Here is a 26,808-nt window from a genome sequence, read left to right as displayed (position 1 = left end):
GCATTTTTGTTCCGAATTTGCAGATATTTGATCTGTTGCAATTCATTCATAGTGGAGATTTATTATTGGGTGGCTGATGACATTTAGTTAGGGAAGTTACAGTAGAAATAGTATGACTATAGTAATAGCGATAAATTCATATATTTACAGTAAAAAATTAAAGTTGGCTCATGAATCCATCAATTCATCGTTGATTATCTCTTAGATAATACTTTCCCTTTTGGGAACGGCCGCATTTAATTTGTTTAATTTGCAAGCTGATAAGGGCTCCGGTCGTGCGCCAAGACCATTCTTAATTTCGCTCTTATTTTCTTTTATTTCTTTATTATTTGTTTATTATGGTCCTGTACATACTACGTAGTACGTGTTTGCAGCTAATTACTACAAATATATATATGCATATATCTAATCATGCTTCAAACCTTAAGAGATCCTGTTGAACATTCAAGATAGTACCACTGACAAGAGTTCTCTTACGAGTCATTATTAATTCACTCAAATTAATAATTTTATTCTTCTCCTTAAGAATAATATCTACTACATTATCTTTATTATCCTTACTTATCAATTTTTCAAATAATTCTGATAAGTCTTCCACTGTTTTATTAAGAAAATCTTGATTTGATTCAAAAATTTGGGCAAAATTACTCTTGGAAAGATAATATGCAAAACAATAAGTCCATTTTAAAGTTTTTCTACCAACTATTAACCCTCGTATAGCATCAGGTAAGAATTGAATATCATTCCATGATAAATTCTGTTCTTGATTCTTACGTTTTTCCATATACATTCGCGTAATCTCATGAATTATCGCTAAAGTTCTTAAATCTCCCTTCATAGAACTTTCATGAATGGCAAATCTCTTATAGAAATGTAAATACCGTTGTAAGGACAATTTACTCTTATTCTTTCGTTCTTCTATACTTTTACTTTCTTTGAATTTATTACATTTAAAGTAATCTCTATTGTGCTCTTTCCAGGAGCCCAAACAAATCCAGCAAAACTGATGACTACATTTTTTGCACGTCATATGATTACACCCTCCATTCTTTTCAATACTGGAATCACATTTAGGACAACTATGAGTATTAGCCTCTATCCAATTGGCGGTTTCAGAATCATCTTGACATTTCTTAATCCAAAGTTTTACTATCCAGCATGGACAAGGTAAATGATTTTCATAATTACAATTAAAACAAAACTCATGACGATCAACACAACTTACAATAGGTACTTTGGATATATCAGATGAATCAAGATCTGATTCATATCCATTACTTTTAATAATTTCAGTAAAACCTTGACAATCAGTTGAAGGACACCACTTAAACTTACTACTAGCATCAATAAATGCCCTAGCATGAGCCAATAAAAGTTGATTTTCTTCTTTATTTCCAATTATTTTATCAATATCACTATGTGGTACCACATATGAACATTTAGTAGACATACATTTAATCAAATTTCCTGATTGAATACTGCTTTGAATATATCTCATATAACAATCTAAACAATATTTATGCTTACACGTTAAAGAATAAACTCTCGTAGTTCGGAATTTTTCACAACATATACTACATTCGAATTTTTTGACTGTTTCAAATTGATTATTACTTGTACCTATTGCCGGCAATCCACAAGCATTTAACAATTCTTGAGGTTTATCAAAATAAGCATTAATAACTTCATCAGGCTGCCACTTCTTATATTGTAATAGTATTAAAGCTTCATCTACAGTGGCTAAGGGAATATGATTCCTTACACTGGCAATTTTATCTTGAAAATTATATCGTATAAACGGTTTAATTGTCCATGGATAATACTCTAAATTATTATATTCTCCTCTAAGGTAATTGTCTTCTTGGGTTGGTACTAATGATTGAGAGTCATCTTCTGATTCGTAGAGTCCATCCTCCGACCCCTCGAAGTCGTCTTCGTATTCAAAGTCACTCTCTATATCAGACATGGATGTGTGTACTCAACTTGTTTCTATATCATGGAGAAAGAAAGTGGCAAGTTCCTTCTGCTTGTCTTATATGTATCGCTCCAGTTGCATATCTATACAGTGTCTAGTTTATTCTGCGAATTTGGGTGTGTCTCAAAAAAAATATGCATTTGCGACAGAACTATGACTAATGACTAATGAGCTAATGCTAATGTATGCTAATGACTATGCTAATGACTATGCTAATGACTAATAATATATGCTACATAATGCTAATAGTTACCACTTATGACTTCTCTATGAACTTACTTAAGATCGCTTTTTCTTGCTTAATTAATGAAGTAATAAGGTCGCGGTGTGGTCCAGACATTTCAGGGATAGAAGAATATTTACTAAGCTTTACTGCACACCATTGTCTTATGGTTTGATTATAGGCTTTAATTTCTGAATCCGGTAACTCTAACAAAGTCTCCCGAACTCGTTTAATAAGTACGTTCTCTTTCTTAATGCCAAGTAATTTATCCTTGAAGTCGCGGTAGGGTAAGTCAACCAATTTTAATATGGCATATGTCTGCGGCGTAGGACTGCCGCTGAACATTATACCGCATGCCAAAGACCATGATTCAGGAATTGAAGCTTCTTCTTCTTCTTCATGATCATCATGCTCGTGACCATGTCCATCGTGCTCATGTTCATGCTCATCTTCTTCATTATGAAGTGTATCACTAATGACATGATTCAATACATGTAATCCTATATGGTCTAACCATGAAAGTTTCTCTTCTAATTGCGCAACATTCTTCTTAGATGACTTTGTTTTAATACCCAGTATGTAGGTAAATAATTGGACGGCCAACAAACAGACATCATTAACATTGGAATCAGTGATAAAACCATATCTTTGTAATAAAAGGTAATTGGAGAGATCATTACCATAGGAATTGAACAATTCGTTATCGTGCTTCTCGCTAGCTGGTGCAACTAAAAGTACATCACAGCATTTAGAACTATCAGCTAAATCTTCAGCAAGCACCGCTTTCGCTGGGCTAATATCTATATCTTCGAGTTCAACTCCTTCATCTTCATCATCCACGTTCTCTGGGTCTTCTTCTGAAAATGTAGATATCTCCTCGGGATCTTGATTGGTATCGGCATCTGAATCCTCCTCTTCTTCTTGTTCTAATTTTTGAATGTACTCCATCGTGATTTCTGTTATTGGTTCTTCTTCTCCTTCTTCGTCGTCGTTGTCGTCCTCTTGACCATCCTGGTTCTCTTCATCATTGTCATCGTCTTCATCTTCGTCTTCGTGTTCATCTCCAGAGTCATCCTCCATTACTTCCATATGATCACACTCTACCTCTCCACATTCAATGCATACCTCTGCATCACAAACGAAGTGAATATGCTCATTCCCCTTAACTTTACCATTTATCAAAGTTGGTTCTATGTGATTGAACAAATCAGCTCCAGGCACTAATCCTTGATCATAAAAATCATCAATTGTGAATGCACGAGATATAACAGATTGGGCGATCTTTCCAAATTGATGAATGACTGTTTTATGACTCGAAAGTATTGATATATGATCTTTCTCATTTATATCGACATTTAATACTTTCGGTATAGAAATCAATGACTTAACACTTTTAGCAAATCGAGTACATTCGATGAAAAAGTCAATTAATTCATTAGGACTCAATAAATTTCTTAAGTCAAGTTCGGTATTCTTAAGGTACAATTTTTCATTATCATCCCATAAACATATTGGTAATGAGGCATTATCGAAATCAATAGAGTTCAAATAATCATACCATGGTGAATGGTCACCTAAATCCACTTCATATATGACAGATATAATAACTCCAAACATACCAGAAGTGAGATCGATATTTTCTTGAATAGGTTCATAATCAAGAAGGAGATTATATATAGTAGAATTTTTTGGTGACAAGGTATTTGTCTTGGGAATTCTTAAAAGTAAAGGATCATCATCGTCATCATCGTCATTTATCTCATCTTGAGATTTATTAGGTATCATAAATACACCTAATCCACCATATTTAGATTCTTTAACTATAAGATCTTCTCTCCAATATGCATTATCATTCAACCAACCGATTAAATCAGTTACATTATGAGTTGAAGACATAATTAAGTTGTGGTTATTGGTTTTATATAATTAAGGTAGTATGTCTGCAAAATTTAATTAGATGGGTATAGATGGAGATGGGCTGTGTGCAGGAAAGCGACAAAAAGGCCTAACTGAAAATTCGAATGGCGGGTAACGGGGCAAAAATTTTTTCATTCTCATTAGTTAGTATAAATAGTACCAATTCCCCTAATCTCCCTTCTTCTGCCATTATCATCAGTAGTGGTTATACTATATCTATATATATATAACTATTATTTTTCTAAAGACTTTAGGATATGTTTCTTTGCATAGCATAGATGTGTGCAGGTTAGCATATTCCATAATTACACCCAATAGCTAAGTATTTTGATTGACCTTACTAACAATAGGGCCACAATCAGTACTTCGTTTCGGTCTTTTAGATTATTTACGGCATTTACATGTGTTTATATTGAAGTTCTGATAAGTAAATGTATCATCTTTGATGGTATTATGATTACTCAGATGAAAGCATGGTGCTACATATTCTCTTTGACCTCATATTTGTAGTTTAATGTAGATTTAACGTTAATTGTCTTGAGATCTGTAAACCCTTCAGTATTTGTACATTGTACTAATTGCATCAAATTACTAAGTAAAATATCTTTAACTATGTGCAGTCACGTGACTGTGCGCACGAGCGCCACCCATTCACACTGATTCAAAAAATTTTAACTAATGACCAACCAGCTACCATGCCCATCTCGACATACAATAACCAACATTCAATAATATGGCCCATAGATTATTGGTGAATGTGATATTCACGGGTGCGTCTGTGTTTGGACGTGCGTTTACAGAAGCATATAAACAAGCCGCCAAAGCATCAGCAGCAGGAGGAGCAGCTGCCGGACCAGCCAAGACTACATCAGCCGGAGGGATTTCAGTTGATGAATCACTCAAGATATTAGGTATTGATAGAAAGGATTTAAATTTGGCCAAATTAGAGGATAAGTATAAGTACTTATTTGAAGTGAATCTGAAAGAGAAGGGGAATTCATTCTATTTACAGAGTAAGATATACTATGCCATGGATAATCTAAAGAAGGAGTTGGAGTATCTAGAGAAGGTTAAGCTGGAGAAAGAAAATGTATGATCATATAGGAGTAAATAGTCAGTCATTGTAAATAGCATAATTATAAGGTCATGTGTCATAATAGCAGAAGAGAAGTAGAGTGTAGAGACTATAGTATAGTATAGTAATATACCATTATACTACTATACGAAATACTATATCGTATTATACTATAAACATTATCATAACCTCTGTATAACACCATTCTATACGATTATATACTGTTATTTATACTATTTATACAAATATACTATTTATTACTAGACAGTACTATTCAGTATACTGTATCTTGTCTGTTCTCGTATAAGGAACGATCGTATAATCCAAACGAAAAATTCAAATGACACCTACACCAGCCGTACCTAACCTTCCCATCTACTACTTATAATTATCTAGTAATAGTAATAATAATAGACTTATCCGTGTGTTTGTTGTGAGTACTCAAGTATTACTTGTTTATCTACTTATATTTGTATTTGTATTTGTATTTGTTTTGCTTATACGACAAGAGTACTATGACCAACAAAGAAGAGGAACAGCTCCTTCAGGATGCTTCTACTTTGTTGATGTTTGCCAACTTGGCTACCAAACAGCAGCAGCATCAACAACATCAACAACATCCACTTCCTTCTGCTGCTGCTCCTGCTCCAGTACAAGTTCAACCAGTTCAACCAGTTCAACCAGTTCAACCAGTTCAACCAGTTCAACCAGTTCAACCAGTTCAACTGCAAGCTCCGCCACTGTTCCCTCCATTACCTCCATCAAATTCTCAGTTTAATACTGTTCATGGACCTCATACAGTGCCTGTACCGCATAAACATCTTGAATTTGCTCCTCAACAGTTTAAAAGAGTCACTCCTCCTATATCAACATCAACCGGCTTTTCCACTAAATCATCTCCAACAGAAACATCTCGTAAACCTTCAGTACCCTCTCGAAATTCAATAAGTGTATTAATAAATAGTCCTGAACCATCTCAACCATCTCAACCATCTCAACCACCTCAACTTGAACCGGCCCCTATCATACATTCCATTCCAGCTACTCATCCATCAAATACTCATTCACATTCACATTCTCATTCTTATTCGCATCCGCATCCTCCTCCTGTTACTCATAGTATCCCATTAAGTGCTTTAGTATCACCTCCTATGCCAGCCAAAGAGTTTGAATCAAAAAATGATAAATACCATAAACGTTCCAAATCATCACCAGAGATTGAAAGAAATCAAGCTCATATAAATCAGTTATCACCTAGTCCAGCCATTCGAGGTATAAATATAGAGAGTCGAGAAAGAAATACTAATAATGCTGTAATAGCAGCTGCAGCTTTAGCAGCTGCAGCAGATATTCCCCTACCATTGAAACATATAGAAAGAATTAAATCGGCTCCACCTGCTGAAATTCCAAATGTTGAAGATAAAGATAAAGATGAAGATCAACTCACTGAACCAGAAAATGATTACAGAACTGATGATGATCGTACAGAAGATGAGATTCTGTTGGCTGCTAAAGCTCCTGAATTATCTCGAATAACTGAAGAGGAAAGTGTAACTTCTACTACTACAACAACTACCACAACTGTAACTGTAACCACTGATACTACACCTAAACCTGAATCTAAAGTTGAAATTGAAAATGTCCCTGTTGAATCTACGAAGCAAGATGAAACTAAATCTGAAACTGAAGTTGAAGTTGAAGCCGAAGTTGAAGCCGAAGTTGAAGTGGAAAAGAAACCTCAAGATTTTGGTATTCCACCCCTCAATTCTTATCAAGTAGATGCCGATTCTGGTTTAATTGGATGTATTTGTGGTATTGAAGATGATGATGGATTTACTATACAATGTGATGTATGTTATAGATGGCAACATTGTGTTTGTATGGGATATAAGACTAGTGAAGAAGTTCCAGAAGATGAATATACTTGTTACTATTGTGATAAGACTAAATGGGGTAAATTTAATGCTGAAGAATGTCGAACAGAAACTTTAGAAAGGTTAGATAGTGATTTTAAATTAAATTCTCAACAAAGAATTTATGAATCTGAAACCAATCCAATTCTGAATGATATTGATGGATCTAATAATAATAAGGAAAAGAATAGAAATGGTAGTGTTGGATCTAAGAGAAAACAACTGGCTTCTGAAAAGGCTGAAAAAAGGAGAAAGACAGAAACTTCAACTGATAAGAAGAAGGAACAAACTCTGGTAGAACCAATAGAAGCTCCTGAACCAGTAGTAATGATTCCTAATAAAGATAATGAACTTTTAGAAGATGGAGTTACAGCAGAAACTTATCAAGCTAATTATTATAAATTAAGAAATAATGATTATAAACGTAAATCAATTAAAGACTATTTCTTTCAAATTGGACAAGACTTTCATCAAGAATTTTTAAGTCTCCCTAAATCAGAACAACAAAAAAAGACATTAAGAGGTATTGAAATTATGACTCTGAGTCAATTTAAAGGTTTAAAAATGAGTAAAATTATATTACCAAATTATCAAAAATATTTAACTGAACATAAACTTTTAACAAAAAGGAAGAATTTTAATAAAAGTTCAATTCAAGTTAAACAATATTTAGATAATCAAAAACAAAAATTTAATGGAATTTCTAAATTATCATTATTTATTAGTACTAATGATCCTGATAATCTTATTATTCCAGAGAATACTATAGTAATTGAATATTTAGGAGAAATTGATTTTTTTGAAAATTATATTAATGATAGAATTAATCAATATTCTATGTGGGGTACTACAAAACCAAAAGTTTTAAAGACTAATCTTCAAATTTCAGATGATAAAGATTTAAATATTATTCTTGATTCAAGATTTGTAGGTAATGAATCACGATTCATTAGAAAATCATGTCCTTCATCATCAAATTGTCGAATTCAACCAGTTTATATTCCCGAACAGAATAGTTTTAGATTTTTGGTTATTACATCTAAACCTATAACCCTTAAATCCGAAACAGCCGATGAAGAACTTCGATTAAATTGGGAATGGGAAGCTGATCATCCAATATTAAAACTTTATGAGAATAATAATTCTGAAAAATTTGATATTTTAACTAATGCTCATAAATCTGCTTTAATTACTTATATAGATAACATTTTACATTTTGTAGAATGTGGATGTTCAACTTCATCATCTTATTCATCATGTGCAATTTTCAAGATTAAAAAGGCTACTTCATATTTATTAAGATCAACGAGAAAGGCTTCATCAATAAGTAATGTAAATTTAGCTAAATCTAAAGATGAATTAATTCTTCCTCGGAAAGAAAAAGAATATATTTCATGGGGTGATAGATTAATAGATAGAGATAATATCATTCAAATGAATTTAACTTTAGCTACCAAATTAAATAATGATGAAATTCAAATTGAACAAATTGAGCAGTATCAATCTCATGATCCAGAATCACAAACTATAAAGAAGAAACCCGTGGGATTATTTACTGCTCCATTTAAGACTCAACTAAAGAGTAGAAATCGAGAAATTGGCAATAATAATAATAATAATAAAGGTCAAGAAAAATTGTTTGAATCTGAGAATCAACAACTCAATGATATTGATCTTGAAAGCGGATTTCAAATAGTTCCTGAATTAGTAATAAAAATAGAGAAGACAGTTGATAGTAAACTTAAACCTATTGTTGAAGAAGCCGAAGCCAAAATCGCCAGTCAATTGGAAAATAATCCATTAATAGGACCAGCCGATATAGAAGAATTAGTAAGTAGTGTTACAATTGATAAACCTTCAACATTATTAGAACAACAACCGCCAATTAATTCTGTTGATATGAAGAATTCTGTAACTGCAACTGGGAATGTTTCAACTGTTACAGATATTAAACCTGATACACAAGAAGATAAAATTGGACAAGCTCCTTCACCACCTAAAGTGGTTAAGAAATTATCCTTTGCCGATTATAAAAAGAAAATGAAGTAAAGTGAAACATTTTCTTTTCTTTAAGTATAGTATATAATGTAATATAATATTAATGCATTGCATTGCCATGTTTTAAATCATATCTCCATAACTGTAAATGATAATGATCATTAATAGAGTATAAAAAATATCGTCTCTTTGGCCCTGCTCATCTTGTTGCAAATTGCTTTTCAGCGGCAGAAAATTTCCTAATTAGGCTGCAACAATCAGCTGCGGATATGAAAAAAATAGTCGTAAATGATGCTTTTGTACAATGATGACAAAATCTAGTGATGGAGGTTGTTATAATAGTTATAGTCGGATGTTTCAATTATGGTTCATAATAGTTATTTTCTAGGTAGTTAGTTAATATTGTCTATTATATAAAATAGAGGAGTATTACCTCCCAAGAGGTTTGAGAAAATGGGGGGTTTGCATCTTTAAAAAATTATACCGACCATGAAATTAATTAATGTTCAAGTTCTATTGATTTATGTGATAGCCATTGTGCTGCTGCTGAGTATTGATGTTAAGCCATTCGTTAATGGTCTCACTCCTATAGTTAAGACCAGTAGTTTGTCATTGTCTGAAGAAATAAATAACTATCCTTCAAATGAATATTTGTTGAAAAGAGCCGATGATGATGATGATGATGATGATGAATACTGTACTGAAGAAGAAACTGATGACGATGAGTACTGTACGGAAGAAGGGAGCGATGACGAGGATGATTGTCCAGACTCTGACACTTCCAGTACTCCAACTACAGCACCATCCACTTCCGAAACACCATCCACTTCCGAAACACCATCTACTTCTGAACTTCCATCCACTTCTGACGTTCCATCTACTTCTGAAGCATCTAGCAGTGACATTCCAACTAGTTCTGTATTACCAAGTTCCGAAGCTTCTTCTGATATTCCTTCCAGTTCAGATTTACCTAGTTCACAATCAACGAGCTCAGAAATCCCATCTAGCTCAGAAATCCCATCTAGCTCAGAAATCCCATCTAGTTCTGATACTTCTTCTTCTTTAGATATTCCTTTTGAAATCATAACCCCTCCATATACACCATCCAGTTCTGATATTCCTACTAGTTCAGAAATTCCCTCCACTTCAGACAGTCCATCAAGCTCCGATACTCCATCAAGCTCCGATACTCCATCAAGCTCCGATTCTCCATCAAGCTCCGATTCTCCATCAAGTTCCGATATCCCATCAAGTTCTGATATTCCTACTAGTTCTGACACTCCATCAAGTTCTGATGCTTTTTCCACTTCAGACACTCCATCAAGTTCTGATATTCCTTCTACTTCAGGCATTGCTTCCAGTTCTGATATCTCATCAAGTTCCGATATCCCATCAAGTTCTGATATCCCATCAAGTTCTGATATTCCTACTAGTTCAGAAATTCCCTCCACCTCAGACATTCCTTCTACTTCAGACAGTCCATCAAGCTCCGATACTCCATCAAGTTCTGATATTCCTTCTAGTTTTGATACTCCATCAAGTTCTGACACTCCATCAAGTTCTGACACTCCATCAAGTTCTGATATTCCTAGCAGCTCAGACACTCCATCAAGTTCTGATATTCCTTCTACTTCAGGCATTGCTTCCAGTTCTGATATCTCATCAAGTTCCGATATCCCATCAAGTTCTGATATCCCATCAAGTTCTGATATTCCTACTAGTTCAGAAATTCCCTCCACCTCAGACATTCCTTCTACTTCAGACAGTCCATCAAGTTCTGACACTCCATCAAGTTCTGACACTCCATCAAGTTCTGACACTCCATCAAGTTCTGACACTCCATCAAGTTCTGACACTCCATCAAGTTCTGACACTCCATCAAGTTCTGATATTCCTAGCAGCTCAGACACTCCATCAAGTTCTGATATTCCTTCTACTTCAGGCATTGCTTCCAGTTCTGATATCTCATCAAGTTCCGATATCCCATCAAGTTCTGATATCCCATCAAGTTCTGATATTCCTACTAGTTCAGAAATTCCCTCCACCTCAGACATTCCTTCTACTTCAGACAGTCCATCAAGTTCTGACACTCCATCAAGTTCTGACACTCCATCAAGTTCTGACACTCCATCAAGTTCTGATACTCCATCAAGTTCTGATATTCCTTCTAGTTCCGATACACCATCAAGTTCCGATACCCCATCAAGTTCCGATACCCCATCAAGTTCGGATATTCCTTCTAGTTCTGATGTTCCTACTACTACAGACTCTCCATCCAGTTCTGACTCTCCATCCAGTTCTGACTCTCCATCCAGTTCAGAAATACAATCTAGCTCTGAAACTCCATCAACTGATTCACCAAGTTCTGATACTAGTAGTACTGATGTTCCAAGTTCTGATGCTCCATCCACATCTACTATTCCAACCAGTACCTCAAGTGACTATTCTGAAGAAAGCTCGGTTTATCCTTCAAGTGAAATATCTTTTTCATATTCATCTTCTCAGGTCTCTTCATTAATTGAACTGTCTAGTTCTGATTCATCCATTACTACTTCTACTACTTCTTCCATTTCATCTGATGCTCCAATTTTGGAATCTTCAACTACTGTTGATGCAGTTGCTACCACTCCTACCAGCTCGTCAACCATATCAGATGTGCCTCAAACTAGTGACTCTGTTGTAGAAGAGGATGACGAAGAAGACGAAGAAGATTCATGCCCTGATGACGATGATTATTCTTCAAGTGATGCTCCTTCTAGCTACTATGCTACACCCATAACCACTTCAGCAACTACCACTAGTGTTTCATCATCAATTGTATACAGTAGTGATTCTTCTTCAACTAGTGACAGTCCAAACTCCAGTTACCTTTCTTCATCTAGTTCAAGTTACACATCAACAACTCCTTCTGAAATTGACGATGAAGATTCATGCTCAGAATATGAATCATCTACTTATCCTCCAGAAGACTCTTCAAGTATAACATTGACCTTGACAGAATCCACCACCAATATTTTTGTTTCGTATGACTCCCTGGTTGGACCAACTACAGTTACCGAAATTGATGTTGTAACCAAGACAATTGTTACTTGTCCAGAAGAAGCAAAATCTACATCTACATGCAGTGATATTGGTTCCACTACTATTGTTGTATCATCTACCAATACTATTGTTACATATGATTCTCTTTCCTCACCAACTACTGTTACTCAAGTTGATCTAGTCACTAGCACTATACTTACATGTCCACAAGATTTATCTACTTCAAGTACTGAAGAATCACGTCCATCAATTACAATTACACTTACAGAATCAACTACAAATACTTTTGTCTCTTATGATTCATTGTCTTCCCCAACTACAGTTACAGAAGAGGATATTATAACAAGAACTATTGTAACTTGTCCTGAATCCGTTCATAGTACAGAGAGTCCTATAGATCACTCAACAGTGGTTTCAATCAAATCGGAAGATAATATTTCTATAGAAGTTCCCACTACTACATCAATTCCAGAACAAACCAAAACATTAACAAATGAATTCATTTACACAACAAGTACTGTTTCTCAGGATTCAGATTCTGGACAATTAGTTACATATTCAGTAATTAACACAAGAACTGAGATCGTTTATCAATGTCCATCATCAACATTCTCATCTACATCATATAATTCTATTGCTGAAGAATTTACTTATTTGTCTGATTCAACAACTAGAACATTTACAACTATTGGAACTTCTACGGTTACTTCTGTAGGAGAAAATCAGGAAACTTTTAAGGAAACTTTCGTAGTAACAAACACAGTATATGAGTGTCCAGATACTACATTTACTTTACAAGGTTCTACATTAGAATCTATTTCAACATCTGCATATTCTTATACCACATTAATAACTCCATATGAAACCCTGTCAGTTTCTACAACAAGTACATTTACTTATCCTGAAAGTGTACAGGCATTTGAAGGTGGTGCCAATATTAATATATCCTATAATAGGTATATGACAATTATTGGAGCTTTCAGTGCATTTCTTTTTATTCTCTGAGTTTAGATTATTTTAGAATTTGTTTCTTCTATTAAAAATTTGTATTATTCCGAAACTTTGTATAGACTTCGCTAAAAATAAAAATTTACTATAATTTCGCAATGATTCCAGAAAATGCTCATAACATCAATAAAAGTTAATGGAGAATCTTAAGATGAGTTACTTCTCAAAGTTTAAAACATATGATCACTTCTTTTGATATGAAACAATACTGACACATTAATTAAAGTGGTTGTTTCAAAATATGTGAGCCGTGGGTGACACCATGAATCTGAAACATCAATGGCCTGCATGAAGAGGGCATTAAACTGCAAAAGATTTTTTTTGCGACGATCTCGTAAATATGCATGCTGCAACTAATTTGCTCTAAAAAGAAATAAAGAGGTTAACATAAAACATGACAAGCTCTTTGCCTTGCCGGGTTGGCATTTTAGTTTGAATATAAACAAAAGCATATCCAAAAAAATTCTGGGTAATATAATTTTAATGTAGTAAACAAATATGCTTACCACCAGAGTCAGTCCTGTACCTGGACATCATTCAAATCAACCTATCAGATACCATGCCAGTGCAAGAATATCTCCCAGACTGAAAGTTCCAGTTGAAGAACCAAGACATACAAGAAGTCGAAAAATCGTTTATAACATTTCCCAGAATTTTAAATTGAAAGAAGTGTTGGGTCAAGGAGCTTATGGAATAGTTTGTTTAGCTCAACACACTAGTGGGACTCTAGTTGCTATAAAGAAGATTGAACCATTTGAAAATAATTTAAATTGTTTAAGAACATTAAGAGAAATCAAATTATTATCAAGACTTAGTGGACATGAGAATATCATCAATCTATTTGATGTTCAGAAACCACTTGATTTCAAGAACTTTAATGAAGTTTACCTTATTCAGGGCTATATGCCTACGGACTTGGATAAAGTCATTCGGTCTCACACTCTCAGTGAAGCTCATGTTCAGTATTTCACCTACCAGTTATTGAGAGGTATCAAATATATACACAGTGCTAATGTGATCCATCGGGATTTAAAACCTTCCAACATCTTAGTGAATGAGAAATGTGACTTAAAGATTTGTGATTTCGGATTGGCTAGATTAGATACTAGCAAAGCTAATCATATTCAGAATCCTTCTACAACAGCTCTTACTGAGTATGTGGTTACCAGATGGTACAGGGCTCCTGAAATCATGTTGAATGCATGTCAGTATTCTGTGGCAGTAGACCTTTGGTCTGCTGGATGTATCTTAGGAGAAATGTTTACATATAGGCCGCTCTTCCCTGGTGCTGACTATAAGAGTCAATTACTATTCATATTCGAAGTATTAGGTACACCTATGGGTCAAGACTTGAATTGTATCAGATCAGACAGAGCAAGAGATTATATTCAAACCCTCCCATTCAAGCAAAGACTAGACTTTACTGACTTGTTCAACAACCATCCTTCCAGACGGAAGAAGCATTTAGGGACTAATATCAGTCCCAGTGGTATAGATCTTTTGGAAAGGCTCTTAGTATTTAATCCTGCTTATAGAATCAGTGCAGCCCAGGCATTGAAACATGATTTCTTACACAGTTATCATGATCCCAATGATGAGCCTGAAACTACACCTATAGGGTTTGAAGAATTTGCTTTTGATATAGATAAGGAGAAGCTCAGTATGCTTGAGCTTAAGCGAGAGATGTTTCATACAATTACCAATTTAAGAAAACGGGCTAGTTAAACAAGGTGTATATTCTTTTATTTCTTTTAGTTTCTTTTCTTTTCTTTTCTTTTAATAATATAATTAAAACTGTCTATATAAGTTATCTCTTTTCAATAGTAAAATAGTGTAAAAACACATAGCCAATAATTAAGAATGTCACGGCAAGTCCACCCAAATAGGAAATATCCTTCCAGAAGGCTCCTACATCGAATCCGAACGTACTTAAGATGACAGCTCCTGGAACTTCAATGGAGAGTCCATACTTCTTTTCCTTTAAGATCAAATCTTTAACTTCATTAATGGATAATGCTTCATATGCATAATGGAATACAGATACCCATTCCAACCATCTTATACTACCTTTCAAATCTTCACTATTGACAAATAATCCTGCAAATAAGAGTGATAATAATAATACCAATACTCCTAACATAGTAGAAGTTCCAGGTTCTTTAATTAAGATCCCCACAATGAGCATCTCAACTGATACTGCCACATTAAATAAGACTACCACTAAAATAGTCTTTAAGAATGCATTATGCTCCATAGTTAAACCAACCAATGGATATATTATACTGACTAATAAAATAGGAGGAAATACTCTTAATGGTAACACATCACAAAAGATTTTACTCAAATAGTAACTAAGAGGATGATAATAATTATTGGCTCTTTCTCGAATAAAGATAATTCTTTCTGTCGAAAACGAATGTAACCCAGTGAGTGATGAGAAACCAAAGAATGCCAATACAAAGAAGAATAATCCCAATCTATTCTGGAATCCACTAATATCATTATGAACATCATAATATAAATAACCACAGAATCCTCCTACTAAAAAGGAAAGGAAATAATGAGAAAGTAAGAGTCGAGGGTTTCTATACAAGTTCTTGAAAGTTCTTGATGATACAATCAATACTTGTGATAAGAAACTGGCACGTTTGATTCTCTTTCTACTAACATCTATAGCAATTGGGGATTCCTTAATGGCTGTGATTTCTTGTTTAATATCTCCTGCTATAGGAGATTCTATAAACACAGTGGATAAATTACCAGTGTACTGAACTACCGTATCTTCTTCGGTATCATGATCATGATTAAAATCATCCCGATGAATAGCATAATGCTGCCATTCTCTTGTAGTATCAGTTTCACCTGAAGTTTGAGTGAATTCAGCATGAACATCGGGAGTTTCAGCCGATGACAGTTTGCCAATTTGTTTATGTTTTACAGTAATATCAATTAAAAAGTCGGCTATGTTATAACCCAAAGGACATTGATATCCATTGCGTGCAAAATAATCATTACACTTAATCATATCACCCGAGTAAACAAGATCTCCTTCACTTAAAAGGATAAGTTTATCAAATAATGATACAATATTACTTCTAGGTTGATGGATAGTAAATACAATGGTTCTATTGAAATCTCGAGATAATTTAACCAATGATTCAATAACATTTCTGGCATTATAAGCATCTAAACCAGACGTTGGTTCATCTAAAAATAATACTGAAGGTGAAGTAACCAATTCACAAGCAATTGATACTCGTCTCTTTTCACCTCCTGAAATGCCTCTCTTAAAGTCAGATCCAATAACTCTATCCTTAATGTTTAAGATCCTTAATTCATTTAATACTTCAACCACTCTGGCTTCCTTTTGTCTAAGAGTCATATCTCGAGGTAATCTTAATAATGCACTATTAAGTACGGTTTCATATACAGTCAATGTAGGAATTAAATGATCTTCTTGATCAACATATCCCACTATCCGTTTATAATCTTCATTTTCAAGTATATTACCATTAACATAAATGTCACCCGTAACAATACCTCCCTTATTTTTACCAGCTAAAATATCTAATAAAGTAGTCTTACCAGCACCCAGACCTCCTAAAATAGCTAAACATTCGCGAGGTTGAACAATTCCAAATACATTCTTAAGAACTGTTTGTCCCTTTACAGTATAACTAACATTTTCAAATGAAAGTGTTGTAGGAGTAAAATTCTTATTCATAGCAGCATTATCAGCATCAAATGGTTCATATAAATCTTCACCACTTTGTTTAAATAATGGTGATTGATTTATATTATGTACACCAGATATAATAATTAATCCACATACAAGAGCCACACCAATGATTAAGATTATATTATTTAAAGTTAATTTGGTTTTATCAGGAATATCATAACCTGGAATTTCACTTTTATGAACACATTCACCAGATTTACATTTTAAAGTAATATAAGGATCTCCAAATACACTTTGAATTAAATCATTCATACTTGGTTCTGAGAATCGACAAGTTCTATCGGCCACATCACAGCTAAAATCCCCGGGTCCTTTGATGGTTTCAGTCAAGAATTCAGAAATATCAATAGATCCTGCTTCTCCACAGAGCATTCGATCAGGTAAACATTTACAGGCCACTTCTTCACAATTATAATGAGTAGTATTAGCACTAAGATCATAGTCAAGTTTACACTTGTTTAAACTACAATAAAATGATTCTCTTTGATCAATCCAAAATTGGAAATCACAATTCTCTGCACTTCTATTACAACTAAAAGTGGCCTGAGGTTTCTTACCTCCAAGAATTGATATAATCTTGGGATTAGTTACATCACACATTTGGTGGAATTTATTAACAATAATCCCACTTTTATAACAAGTACCTGATAAACCTTCGGGCATAAAGGCATCACATACATTATCTTCAGTACACATATTACAATTAATACCTGACCATCCCGGCTTACAATCACATGTAGGTTCTTGACGGGATGGTCGATTATTATTTCCATCGGATAATGATCCACATAACGGTTCTGAACAATCTAATCCACCATAACCATCACGACATTCACATCTCCCTGTAAATGTATTACACTGGGAGAATTGAACACATTCAAAGTTAGGCAAATTACAATTGAAACACGGAGGACATTTGTCATCGGTTTCTGATTCATTATATTGATCGGCTAAACTCTGTTTGATATCAAATACATCATTTAATACGGCTCCACGTTTAATACGGTCGAAATTATTATACAAGTCCTTCTCGTTACGGACCTGGACGGCCCCGGCCCCAAGTACCGACGCCGACCAGAGGGCTATGGCAGCGAGCGATACGTACTTCATGGGCGTCTTAGATAAGCTAAAAAGTTTAGTAGTCTATATGGTATCCCCTTAGCAATGGCTGTAAATGGCTATGTGCTGCTTGAGGGCCGGCCAGCCATAGATAGGCGGCAATTTATCACAAAGTTGGGGAAGCGTCACGTGCTCGCTCGATAACATAATAACTTAAGTTGCTGCTACAGTGGCGGAGTGGCATAGAGAGCTTAGCGTGTTAGTAAGGTTTAGAGACATAGTGAGTGTAGTAGCATAGCCACTAGTCGTTTAGTGGCCACTACTGACATCTAGAGACATTTTCCGTGCTGCTTCTGGGAGCTGGTGGAGGGATTATTACTAAGCTCCTTACTGATTACTGACGGTCACACAAATTGTCGCTAAAAAAATAGCGACTAGACTGTAAACAAACAATAATTACTGACACTGACACTGACACTGACACCACAATGGCTCCAGTCAAACACAATAAGAAGACATATGATAAGCTGCGCTTCAGACGCATACTAGCGGCCAAGCTAGATGAAAATCACAATCATCACCAACACCAACGTAGTGGAAGCCCAAAGGCAGCCTCACTAAGTAACGACAATAGTGATCTCCTTATCTACTTGATATACATCAGCTACTTGAATGATTTAGTGGCGTCCACGACCACCACCACCACCACCACCGAACTCACAAAGACTCATGACGATATAATGAAGCGATATCGTGGATAATCAATGCATTAATTAACTATGTACATATCTATTAAAATACACTATTTGGATTTCTCAATGTCTCTATCATACTGATAGCTTGATGAGGATCGCGCTTGTTATATACAAATAATCCCTGTAGTTGTGCGGTACTGACATGGGTCAACTGTAACTTTTTAAATTTGGCCATGAACTCGTTACAAAGTTCAGGCTCATCACCGTAGAATCTTAAGAACATCTCTTTGACTTGATGATCAGTGGCGTTATCAATCAATACCTTAAAGTCGACTCTTCCTGGACGTAATAAGGCCGGATCCAATTTCTCAGGATGATTTGTCGTCATGAATGTAATACATTCTTCAGCACTCGCTACTCCATCCAAGGCATTCAAGAGCCCGGAGAAGGTAACTCCTGATGTATACCCCTTTTCATCACTCTGAGCTCTTTTATTGAATGCAGCATCAATATCTTCTAATAAAAGAATTGATCGTTCAGGAATATGATTCATTAAATGATTAAGTCTATCATCCGTGAGATTGGCTTCTGATAAATTCAATATACATATATTGTAATCCAATTCTCCCGCAAGTGCTTGTATAAATGATGTTTTACCACTACCTGGAGGTCCATATAAAAGGTAACCTCTTCTATACGGAATTCCTCGAGTATGGTACCATTCACCACTACTTAAGAAATCTTTAACATCATTAACTATTGTTTGGGATACACCTTTATCCAAGATAACCGATCCTATAACTCGTTTCTTACGAGGTTGACCAAAGGGTCTCCATTCAGGACCCCATGAAGTATAAATTACAGTTTTACCTTCACGAGCTTTAAGGGCCAACTTTTTAGCTTCTGCTAACATATCACTAAATAAATGACGATCTCTATATAAAGTAGTTAATGTAACTGTTTCAAAGGGTGCACCACTAGTCATATCTAACAATCTACCTGAACGTTCACGATTAACCATCATATAGGCTCCACGATACTTTATGAAATGTTTACCAGGACCAGGTACTAAACTAAATTTAGTAGTTACTGCACCATTATCATGTTGAAGATAATTTGTTTCAACTGATAAATGTCTTGAAGATCGATGCTTATACTGAGACATCCATTCCAAGAACCAAAGATATGATTTATCCTTAGAGGGGATTTCTAAATCAACTAACAATTGTCGATAAATGAATCCAGAACTTTTAACAACTCCTTGTCTTCCTAATGCTAATGCTGTACCTAAAAGCATGAGTCCTCCACCAGCTGCAAAGTATGGATTATTAACCATTACTTCATTGATCCCGGCGGAAACCATCCCGCGAACCGTCCCATCGGAACTGTTTTTGATCTTTTCAAGATCTATAGTCTGCCCGTTCATAGTTACGTAGTGATTACTGAGCTTAGTGGTTACTGAGCGTTGTGAATACTGAGCGTAGTGACTTTAGCGATGATTTTCAGACCTGACTTTTTTTAGCGAGCGACATTTCTATTTAGTGGAGCTTAGGCATAATTCATCCACAACTACTAATTCATCATCAGTAGTGGACATGATAGACGAATCGTCCAGCCATGGGCTGCTGCCAGGAAATGGAAACGTATCAGAAGCCAATCATCCCCCTAAGAATCATAATCCATTCAGTAATTCCTCGACTGACGTCACAAGTCCCATACCCTCCTCCCAATATACAAGTTCAATTATTGGAAATACTGAATTAATCAAATATCCATTTAAAACTATCAATCGAATCTTAGACGATTTGAAGTATGCGGTTCCGTTTATGGCCGAACACTCAACTAGTTTATTACAGTCCAGACCGCTTGAGTATTCGACAGAACTTAGTCGCATGACTTCCAATCCTCAATATCATTATGATGTATTAACCCTTAATAATTCCTTACCATTTTCTCCATCAATTGAGAAGATTGACGGTCTGCCTATTCGAGTAGCACTTATTCGAGGGTTGATTGTTCGGAATGAAAATGATTATTACCATTTTAGAATCATTATAGTTGAATCAAGTACTAACCCGTTTGTCAGCCATGTTCTTGATAAACATGAGTATCATATTATTCCTCAATCATTACTATCTAATGATGATTTGATTAGTTTAAGAAGTGATGATGCCGATCAGTCAAGTATCTTTGATGATGCATACTATAAGAGTGCCAATAGTCCATATCATCAACTCTTACGAGTGACTATATTTCGTCGAGAATTCACTAAACAAGAGTTATTACCATTCATTGATCAACAAACGATTGCTAAACGATACTCCGATGGTATGAAAACCAATCCCACCCTTTCTCCCGATACGATTCCTAATGTAATCCATTGTTTTAAGACGCTTATTAAAGTGTTAAGAGGCCCAATTTTACTTGATCCCAATGATTCAATTAAAACCATTAGCCTTTCCAATCCTTCATTAAGTGCTACGATTGATGTTCAGTTCTTACTTGAACGTTTGGGATTCACCCTAAATGCCGAAGAAACAGAACTAATTCCTCCCAATCTTGTATTATTACCTCGATTAAAGGAACTGTTCATTAGAATGATTCAAGAGTTGATTTATTTAGGGAGAATCTATGGTAAGCTGGTTGCTACAAATGATTTCCAAACGGCTTATTCGTATTCGGATAATTTCAATTTGGTGTTTGGAGCCATTGCTGAATATGATAAACATATAAATCAGACTCAATTCGTTAAGTATACCACTAACGAACTTGGGTTCTTTATCAATCTTAGTTGTAGTCCGTATTTTCAAGATGAACTTATCATTAAGTGTTTTGAGAATTCCGTTAAATCCGACCCTTCCAATAGATTGTACTATGTGGATTCATTAAGAAGTGTGGCTAGTTATAAGTCGAGTTCGACTAAGTTGAATTCGTACATTAAGAACTTGTCTGCGCAGGGAGAGATGATTGGATTCCGTGATTATGTGGAATCCATGAATGCTATAGGGATAAGTGTAGGTGGAGCTGGTGGTACTACTGAACTCAACGATATTGACGATGACTTTGTTGTGGCCATGTATAAGACCAGCTTTAAGGATGATCCCAAGAATTATCAGTACTACAATAACCATTTGCAAGTGATTGCCAAAGTCCGACAATCCGTCAAGTTGTGGGAGTATATCCATAACGAGATAGTCCCATTAAACATCGCGCTAGACGAATTAACTATAGAAGAAATCACAGAAGATGATGTGGTTATCACGGCGTATGAATACCGACTCGATGAGCTAGCGCAGGCCACGGGGTTCCTGAGTTCTGCTAACGAAATAGCGTTTCTCAATAAGTCGCTCTTGTCGGTGGCAGTCAATCGGAAGAGTTACTTGTTGTTGAACTATATAGAAACCAAATTGCCCGAGATAAGTCGCATACCCCCTGCTACTACCACCACCACTACTACCACTGCTAGTGCTTATGAGACTTTCGGTGTTAGTCGTACCAGTTCCGACTTTGAACTCATCACGGCGTTCCAGAACAAACTGAATGATACCACCAGTGATATCCGCCACTTACGGTATAGCTTAAAGCTTATTGCAGAGAGTCGCAAGTCCGATATCCTATTCAGTTTCCTCAAGAACGGGAAAGTGGATCCGTCCTTGCTTCCGGCCGAAAACTGGCCTGCGGGTTTAGACAACATCGGTAACACCTGCTATTTGAATTCCCTATTACAGTACTACTTCTGTATTAAACCCCTACGCGAATTGATCTTACAATTCGATGAGTCTCAAGTCGATTTCAGTCGCTTCGGTCATCGCAAGATTGGCGGGAGACGGGTCGAGGATCAGGAGATCACTCGGTCCAATCAGTTTATCTATCACTTGCGGTACTTGTTTGACGAGATGATTCATACGAGGAAACGGTGTGTGCAGCCCACCAAGGAGTTGGCATACTTGTCGTTCCTTGCGTTATCGCAGTCGGTCGACTTCCGAGATGATGCGGAGATCATTGAGATTAGAGATGAGGACGAAGAGCTTGAGGCTCATGTTGTTGAAGAAGAACAGGAAGTTGTCGATGACGACGACGATGACGATGAGCCTATCTTGGTAGACTCGGTATCGCCGCCCGACGATGTGGTGATGCTGGCCGATGACGATATCGAAGTGATCTCTGCGGGCGAGTTCTCTCGCTCGCACAGTGACTCGGCCGATGTTGAAGTTGAACAAGTGGAACAGGTTGAAGAGGTGGAACCAGTAGAAGTCGGCCGCACAGGACCTCCGTTATTGTCGATCAGTACGGATCAAATGGAGAGCACTATAGAAGTTGGACGCCAGCAGGATGTGACTGAGTGCATAGAGAATGTGATATTCCAAATCGAGACTGCCTTAGCCCCCGAGAAGTTGGAAGAAGACGGAGAACAGATCGATTTGATCAAGCGACTTTTCTACGGTAAGATTAAACAAACCATCGTCCCCGTAGATCCGCAGAATCCCACCATAACGACTGGACCCGCTCGAATTCTGATAGAACGATTCTTCAGTCTAATCATCAATGTGAGTGATCATCCGAAGAACATTTATGATACATTAGATAACTATTTCAATGAGGATCTAATCAGTTTAGAGGAGGGATTATGTAAGAAGTCCATTACCGTTAATGAGTTACCGGATATCCTTCAATTCCACGTGCAACGGGTTATGTTTGATAAGGAGAAGCTCATGGCCTATAAGTCACTTGAGCCCATTCCATTTCTGGATAAGATCTATTTGGATCGGTACTTGGACACCGAAGATGCGGAGATGTTACGGCTCCGTCAAGAGGTGTTCCAATGGAAGAATGAGATGAGTGTGATCAGTCAGGAAAGAGCTAAGCTCACAGCCATTGATCCTGATACAAAGCTCTCGATCATTGAGTCACTCAAAGTCACTAAGAAGTACTTGGAGACGATTGAAAGCGACGAGAGTATTGAGCTCACGATCGATAGTAAGTCCATAGAACAGATTGAACTTGTAGCGCAACAGCTCAGTCATACTCTAGAGCAGTATAACGAGCGACTTGGGCAGTTGCAGAATCTTATAGCCAATCAATTCTCCAACTATAAACGCGTGGGGTATACGATATTTGCTATATTCATTCATCGGGGGGAAGCCAGTTATGGTCATTATTGGATTTATATTAAGGATCCGCATCGTCAGGATATCTACCGAAAGTATAATGATGAGATTATCACCGAGGTGTCATTACTGGAGGTGTTTAATTTCGATGATACCAATACGGCAACTCCGTATTATATTGTCTATGTTAAGCAAGAGCTTGAGAAGGAGTATGTGGATCCGCTCAAGAGAGAGCTCGGTAGAGTATAGAAGTACCAGTACAAGTAGCAGTAAATGTAAGTAATACCAATATATATTAACTAGGAGAATTGAAGTATAGAACAGGAATGTTACATGTAGTAATACAGAGATATGGCAGTGGCTAATTGAGCAACTTGCGCTTCTTGCGGGTCTCATCGTCGACATCCTCGCGCTCACGATCCGGTTGTAGAAGAGTCGCCATCGACGGAAGTGATGTAGAACTGGGACTAGCCGAGAGGCTAGGCTTATTGATACTGTTGTTGGTGTTGTTGGTGTTGTTGGTGGTGGTCTTGATGGACTTATCCAACTCGCTCACCGAGGGGAGCTGGTTGGGAGCAGCCGGAGCGGACGTGGCCGACGACGCAGGTAAGTGATCATAGATGGAAGTGAACGAGTTGCGTTGGTTATAGTACGGAGGCACCGAGCTGGGCGGCGTGGCACTGGTACCTTCCACATGAGGTGTGGGTAATGAATGAGTTCTTGTACTGGACGGAGGTAAGAGCGGCGGAGGTAAATGATCAGGTACCATATTGGGGAACGGATACAGCTGGTTCGGAGTGGCCGGAGGAAGCTTGGAATCGGGCGTATTGATACTGTTGCTGTTACTCACTAAGCTCGAGGACCGTTTGGTGTCATTAAGGTTCCCGTACGATGAACGGTTGGAGGATTGTTGCGGAGATGACTGGAGGGCCGTAGCGTTGGCGGAGGAGCCTCCTACTGTCAACGGACTGTAACTCTTAGACTCCGCCCGGAGCCTGAAGTTGGCGGCCGGTTGCTGATGATGTTCATCAAACACAGGCTTAATGCTGCGAGATGGAATTGGTTGAAGGGGATCCATAAGGATCGATAAATGGCGTCCGACAGGGGCGGCCTGGTTGGTAGCGGCCGTGGTAGCGCCCGCGGCCGATGATGATGATAATGCCACTGATGTTGAAGCAGCACCACCAGTAGAAGAAGTAGAAGTGACTGATTCATCAGGATTGGACGTGGAGCCAGTAGCGGCGGCGGCCGGGAATTTCCGGAAGGTCGGTACATCATTGGGATTACTGTAGATGGTGTAGTGAGGATTCAAAGGATAATGTTGAGGCACGATATGGATATTGGAATTGGATGGGTTTCTGGAATTGGCCGCTTTGGTATCGTTGAGGTGATAGGCTGAGGCCGACGACTGGGAGCCATGGTTATGGGATACGCTGGAGTTACTCATTGTGCGGATCCTTTGAAGAAGGAGTGAACGGAAGGAGGCTATATCACTTTGAAGGGTTCGGACGGGTTCCTCCTGTTTGAGCGGTGTCTTATTATGGGCCAGACGATCGTCTTCTGGCTTAACGTCCAGGCGAGTCAAGTAACTCTCCACCACATCCAAGAGTTGGACGATATCGGACTGGTTGCGGATGACTTCCTGATGGAGCAGTTCGTAGCGGTGGTTGACCAGGGTGAGTTCGGCTTTGAGGTAGTTAACCTGATTATTCAATTCGATGAATTTGAAGTTGACGGAGTTCTCAAACGAGGGGTTGGACACCAAAGCCGGTTTGCCAGAAGGTGATTGTGGTTGAAGTGGGCCAAGAAGATGATGAGGCGAATGTGGAACCGGTACTTGAAGTTGATGAGGGGTTGGAGTATGCGGAGCTGAGGGTGGATGTAAGGGAGTGGATAATGCAGAGGAAGGGGCCTGGTTTGGCATAGGGTTGGCGGAATTAGATGGGTTGAGAAGGAGGGAATGCTGATGGAGTTGGAGTGATTGGTGGTACTGCTGATGAAGACTATCGGAGGAGCCATGACGACTCAAGTTCGACAGTTCATCATCACTGTACGGTGTCATGTGTACATGATGATGATGAAGACCGGGCGGCGGAGGAGGGCCTGGTGCATACTGATAGGGATAGTTGGGGTTTAGAAGCATGGGGTTTGAAGTCGGAGGTAAAGACTTCAAATTGACAATCTCCTTATGGGAGTTAATGTTCTTGGACGATCTACGTTTGATGAGCTTTAGGGAGTCGATGTCCCCCTTGCGGAATTGATTGGTGGAGTGTTTGAATTCCCATTTAGTAGAATTTGTGGTTGTTGTTGTGGAATTGGTGGTACCTTCCGGCTGATCGGCCGGAGGAGTTCCTGGAGCCGAGGCAGGAGCATCCTCTGCCAGATTGGTTTGGAAGGTGTCATTAACTTTATGAAAACCATACATATTAAGTTGTCTAATGAAGGAGGCTATATTGGTATGTTTGAAGTATTGAGCCAACACTTTACTGAACTCTTCTCCTGGAAGTAAGTAGAAGGAGTCTTCCGAGGGCGACCACCAGATGAGATGGGAGATGGACTCGTCGTGGAGCATATCGTAGAGCTTATGGATGAATACAGTCTGAGTTTTACCAGAGCTTGAGGCTGTGTTTGAGGTTGTGGTTGTGTTTGTGGTGGTGTTGGAGGGACTGGACGAGTCCTTAGCTCTGTTTAGTAAGGCACCCTGTGACGGATTAGCAGAGAGGGGTGACGGCGAGGCTAGCGGAGGTATTACGGACATGGTGCATGGGATAGTGAGTGAAGTGAAGTGAAGTGAAGTCGAGCGAAGTCTAGTGAAGGACGTACAGTAAGACCAGTTCGTTGGTTAGCGGAAGACTTTCAGTACTAATGAGCCTCTTTCAGTAATGACTCGGTAATTCAGAGACCGATGCAGTGAGACTGTAGTTGTAGTTAAGGAGTCAGTCGGTAATTTACAGACTGTTCAGTTTTCAGTTTACAGACTCTTCAATTTTCAGTTTTTCAATTTTCAGTTTTTCAGTTTTCAGTTTTCAGTTTCTTCTTTTTCGTTTTCGTTTTCT

General features: G+C 37.4%; 10 protein-coding genes across 10 annotated transcripts; 5 read left to right on the top strand and 5 right to left on the bottom strand. All coding sequences in view use genetic code 12, as the record gives it.

Annotated features, from left to right (window-relative positions):
• Positions 1–168: 168 nt before the first annotated feature.
• Positions 169–2,197, bottom strand: RJT21DRAFT_121936 (E3 ubiquitin-protein ligase). Its single transcript, XM_064882249.1, has one exon. It carries the CDS (start codon positions 1,964–1,966, stop codon positions 410–412), a length of 1,557 nt encoding a protein of 518 aa, XP_064737427.1. The 5' UTR covers positions 1,967–2,197; the 3' UTR covers positions 169–409.
• RJT21DRAFT_47980 (protein-lysine N-methyltransferase) lies at positions 2,061–4,471 on the bottom strand. The gene has a single exon (XM_064884738.1). It carries the CDS (start codon positions 4,092–4,094, stop codon positions 2,232–2,234), a length of 1,863 nt encoding a protein of 620 aa, XP_064737426.1. The 5' UTR covers positions 4,095–4,471; the 3' UTR covers positions 2,061–2,231.
• On the top strand, positions 4,472–5,458 carry PAM16 (import motor complex subunit). The gene has a single exon (XM_064884739.1). It carries the CDS (start codon positions 4,849–4,851, stop codon positions 5,209–5,211), a length of 363 nt encoding a protein of 120 aa, XP_064737425.1. The 5' UTR covers positions 4,472–4,848; the 3' UTR covers positions 5,212–5,458.
• Positions 5,459–9,371, top strand: SET3 (histone-binding protein). Its single transcript, XM_064884740.1, has one exon. It carries the CDS (start codon positions 5,706–5,708, stop codon positions 9,150–9,152), a length of 3,447 nt encoding a protein of 1,148 aa, XP_064737424.1. The 5' UTR covers positions 5,459–5,705; the 3' UTR covers positions 9,153–9,371.
• On the top strand, positions 9,372–13,210 carry RJT21DRAFT_47983 (uncharacterized protein). Its single transcript, XM_064884741.1, has one exon. It carries the CDS (start codon positions 9,591–9,593, stop codon positions 13,146–13,148), a length of 3,558 nt encoding a protein of 1,185 aa, XP_064737423.1. The 5' UTR covers positions 9,372–9,590; the 3' UTR covers positions 13,149–13,210.
• Positions 13,211–13,649: 439 nt separating this feature from the next.
• On the top strand, positions 13,650–14,917 carry CEK2 (Cek2p; the record flags this gene model as incomplete). Its single annotated transcript, XM_064883184.1, has 1 exon — positions 13,650–14,917. The coding sequence occupies one exon, from the start codon at positions 13,650–13,652 to the stop codon at positions 14,874–14,876; it is 1,227 nt and encodes a 408-aa protein (XP_064737422.1). The 3' UTR covers positions 14,877–14,917.
• Positions 14,869–18,060, bottom strand: ADP1 (putative ATP-dependent permease). Its single transcript, XM_064882248.1, has one exon. The coding sequence runs from the start codon at positions 17,998–18,000 to the stop codon at positions 14,959–14,961; it is 3,042 nt and encodes a 1,013-aa protein (XP_064737421.1). The 5' UTR covers positions 18,001–18,060; the 3' UTR covers positions 14,869–14,958.
• Positions 18,061–18,741: 681 nt separating this feature from the next.
• RJT21DRAFT_133275 (bifunctional AAA family ATPase chaperone/translocase) lies at positions 18,742–20,213 on the bottom strand (the record flags this gene model as incomplete). Its single annotated transcript, XM_064883183.1, has 1 exon — positions 18,742–20,213. Exon 1 carries the CDS (start codon positions 20,068–20,070, stop codon positions 18,742–18,744), a length of 1,329 nt encoding a protein of 442 aa, XP_064737420.1. The 5' UTR covers positions 20,071–20,213.
• A 1-nt stretch (position 20,214) lies between these two features.
• Positions 20,215–24,057, top strand: RJT21DRAFT_47941 (ubiquitin-specific protease). The gene has a single exon (XM_064884735.1). The coding sequence runs from the start codon at positions 20,240–20,242 to the stop codon at positions 23,999–24,001; it is 3,762 nt and encodes a 1,253-aa protein (XP_064737419.1). The 5' UTR covers positions 20,215–20,239; the 3' UTR covers positions 24,002–24,057.
• Positions 24,058–24,113: 56 nt separating this feature from the next.
• On the bottom strand, positions 24,114–26,510 carry SFL1 (Sfl1p; the record flags this gene model as incomplete). The annotated part of the gene is made up of 1 exon (XM_064880337.1): positions 24,114–26,510. The coding sequence occupies one exon, from the start codon at positions 26,508–26,510 to the stop codon at positions 24,114–24,116; it is 2,397 nt and encodes a 798-aa protein (XP_064737418.1).
• Between the last annotated feature and the right edge of the window lie 298 nt (positions 26,511–26,808).

The sequence above is a fragment of the Scheffersomyces amazonensis genome (assembly GCF_036850825.1).
Source record: "Scheffersomyces amazonensis strain UFMG-HMD-26.3 chromosome Unknown RJT21scaffold_5, whole genome shotgun sequence".
Taxonomy (NCBI): Eukaryota; Fungi; Ascomycota; class Pichiomycetes; order Serinales; family Debaryomycetaceae; genus Scheffersomyces; species Scheffersomyces amazonensis.
The sequence above is the reverse complement of the archived record's forward strand: the minus strand, read 5'-3'. Positions and strand labels throughout refer to the sequence as shown.